Genomic DNA, 1,701 nt, shown 5'->3' with positions numbered 1-1,701 from the left:
CCTGACATATCAGGATATTCTCCTGAATACTCCTGTTCTGAATGAATGCACCTTGATTCTGATCTACAATATATGGTAGTACTGCAGCAAGTCTATTACACATAAGTTTAGAGATAACCTTGTACACAACATTGCAGCAAGCTATTGGCCTGAATTGAGTAACATTCTGAGGTCTCTCACACTTTGGTATTAAGGTAAGGGTAGTGGCATTGATTTGTATAAGCAATCTTTTCTGTAAAAAGAAATCCTGGACAGCTCCAATCACTTCTCCCATACCTCTCCCCATGCATCCTTAAAGAACTTACTCGTGAACCCATCAGGACCAGGTGACTTAATATCTGGTATACTGAATAGAGCATCTTTGACCTCCTTCCCACTGATAGGTCTCATCAAAGCTACACAGTCCTCTGGACTACATTTAGGTCCTTGCTCTATTATTCTTCTGTGTATCTTACCAATAGCCTGACTGGATCCAAGCAATCCTTTATAATAATCTAGGAATGCATCTTGAATTTGATCAGGTGTATCCCAAGCTCTCCCATGTGTGTCCTCTATCCTGAACACTTTGTTCCCATGTTTTCTCTGCTTAAGCAAACCATGAAAAAAGGCACTATTTGAGTCCCCATCCTGTACCCATTTATGCTTTGCTTTCTGAGCTAGAAAACTATCTCTTGCTGCAGCTAGCTCTTTCAGTTGTGCAGTAGCTTCTGATTCAGCTGCTCTTTTCTGCATATCTGAGGGATCCCTGCCTAACTGACCCTGCAAGTCTTCTATCTGCTTCTGTTTGACATCAGCAGCATGTTCAATGTCACTGAATTTCTCCCTGTTCAATTGTCTAAGGGCAGGTTTCAGCATTTTCAATTTCTTGACAAGCTTAAACATTGGAGTCCCAACCACCTTAGACTGCCAAGTACTTCTCAGAGTAGAAATAAAATCCTTGGATCCACCCCATATGTTGAAGTATTTAAAACATCTCTTGACCTGCACCTGCTTGTTACTACTCACAATACATGGGGTATGAACATACATCCCCTCTGGAAGAAAATGGGCATACAAATCCTGCAGATGATCACACCAATCCTTGTTAACCAACACCATATCCAACCTACTATATATCCTCTCCTCAGGCTGTTGCTTGTTGTTCCAAGTATATAGGGCACCAGTAGCAGCAATATCTAGGATACCACAATCAGCCACACAGTCCCTAAAAGGCTTCATCTCAGAGGAAGGTACATTGCCACCAACTCTTTCATTTGCTGCCATTACACAATTAAAATCTCCTGCTATAGCCGATGGTCCAACAATAGTCCAAGAAATCTGATACCCGTCGTTGTGAGTACCAAAAATAAGATTTATAATTTCCTATTAAGACTAACCTAGGCTAGTGGTAACAGGGTCGAACCACAAGGAGGCAGACGTAATTTCTAGCTGTCTAATAAAAGTCTAAGGTAACAATTGTGGGGGTTGAATTGATTTGGTCTAAGCTAATAAAAACAATAAACTAAAAAGACGGATTAAACAAATAAAGAAGGGGTACTAGGATGGTCGGTTCATTATAGCTTCGGCGGCAGCAAATTAAGTCGGTCTGAATCAAACACAAGTGAGGCGGGAAAACAAGAGGTCCTCTCGGTCCACTCTTAACAAATAGCATCTTTCGATCTCGCTATAGGTCCCTAATATCACTAATACTGACTCTCGTCT

General features: G+C 41.2%; 1 protein-coding gene across 1 annotated transcript; it reads right to left on the bottom strand.

The window, feature by feature from the left end:
* Positions 1-261: 261 nt before the first annotated feature.
* LOC141649072 (uncharacterized) lies at positions 262-1,263 on the bottom strand. The gene has a single exon (XM_074457771.1). It carries the CDS (start codon positions 1,261-1,263, stop codon positions 262-264), a length of 1,002 nt encoding a protein of 333 aa, XP_074313872.1.
* Positions 1,264-1,701: the final 438 nt, after the last annotated feature.

The sequence above is a fragment of the Silene latifolia genome, chromosome 3, assembly GCF_048544455.1.
Source record: "Silene latifolia isolate original U9 population chromosome 3, ASM4854445v1, whole genome shotgun sequence".
In the NCBI taxonomy this organism is placed as follows: domain Eukaryota; kingdom Viridiplantae; phylum Streptophyta; class Magnoliopsida; order Caryophyllales; family Caryophyllaceae; genus Silene; species Silene latifolia.
Note: the sequence above shows the minus strand (reverse complement) of the source record. Positions and strands in the feature narration are given on the sequence as shown.

Excerpts from the sequence above, each read along its gene's own strand:
- LOC141649072 (XM_074457771.1), bottom strand. The coding sequence starts at position 1,263 with ATGGCAGCAAATGAAAGAGTTGGTGGCAATGTACCTTCCTCTGAGATG.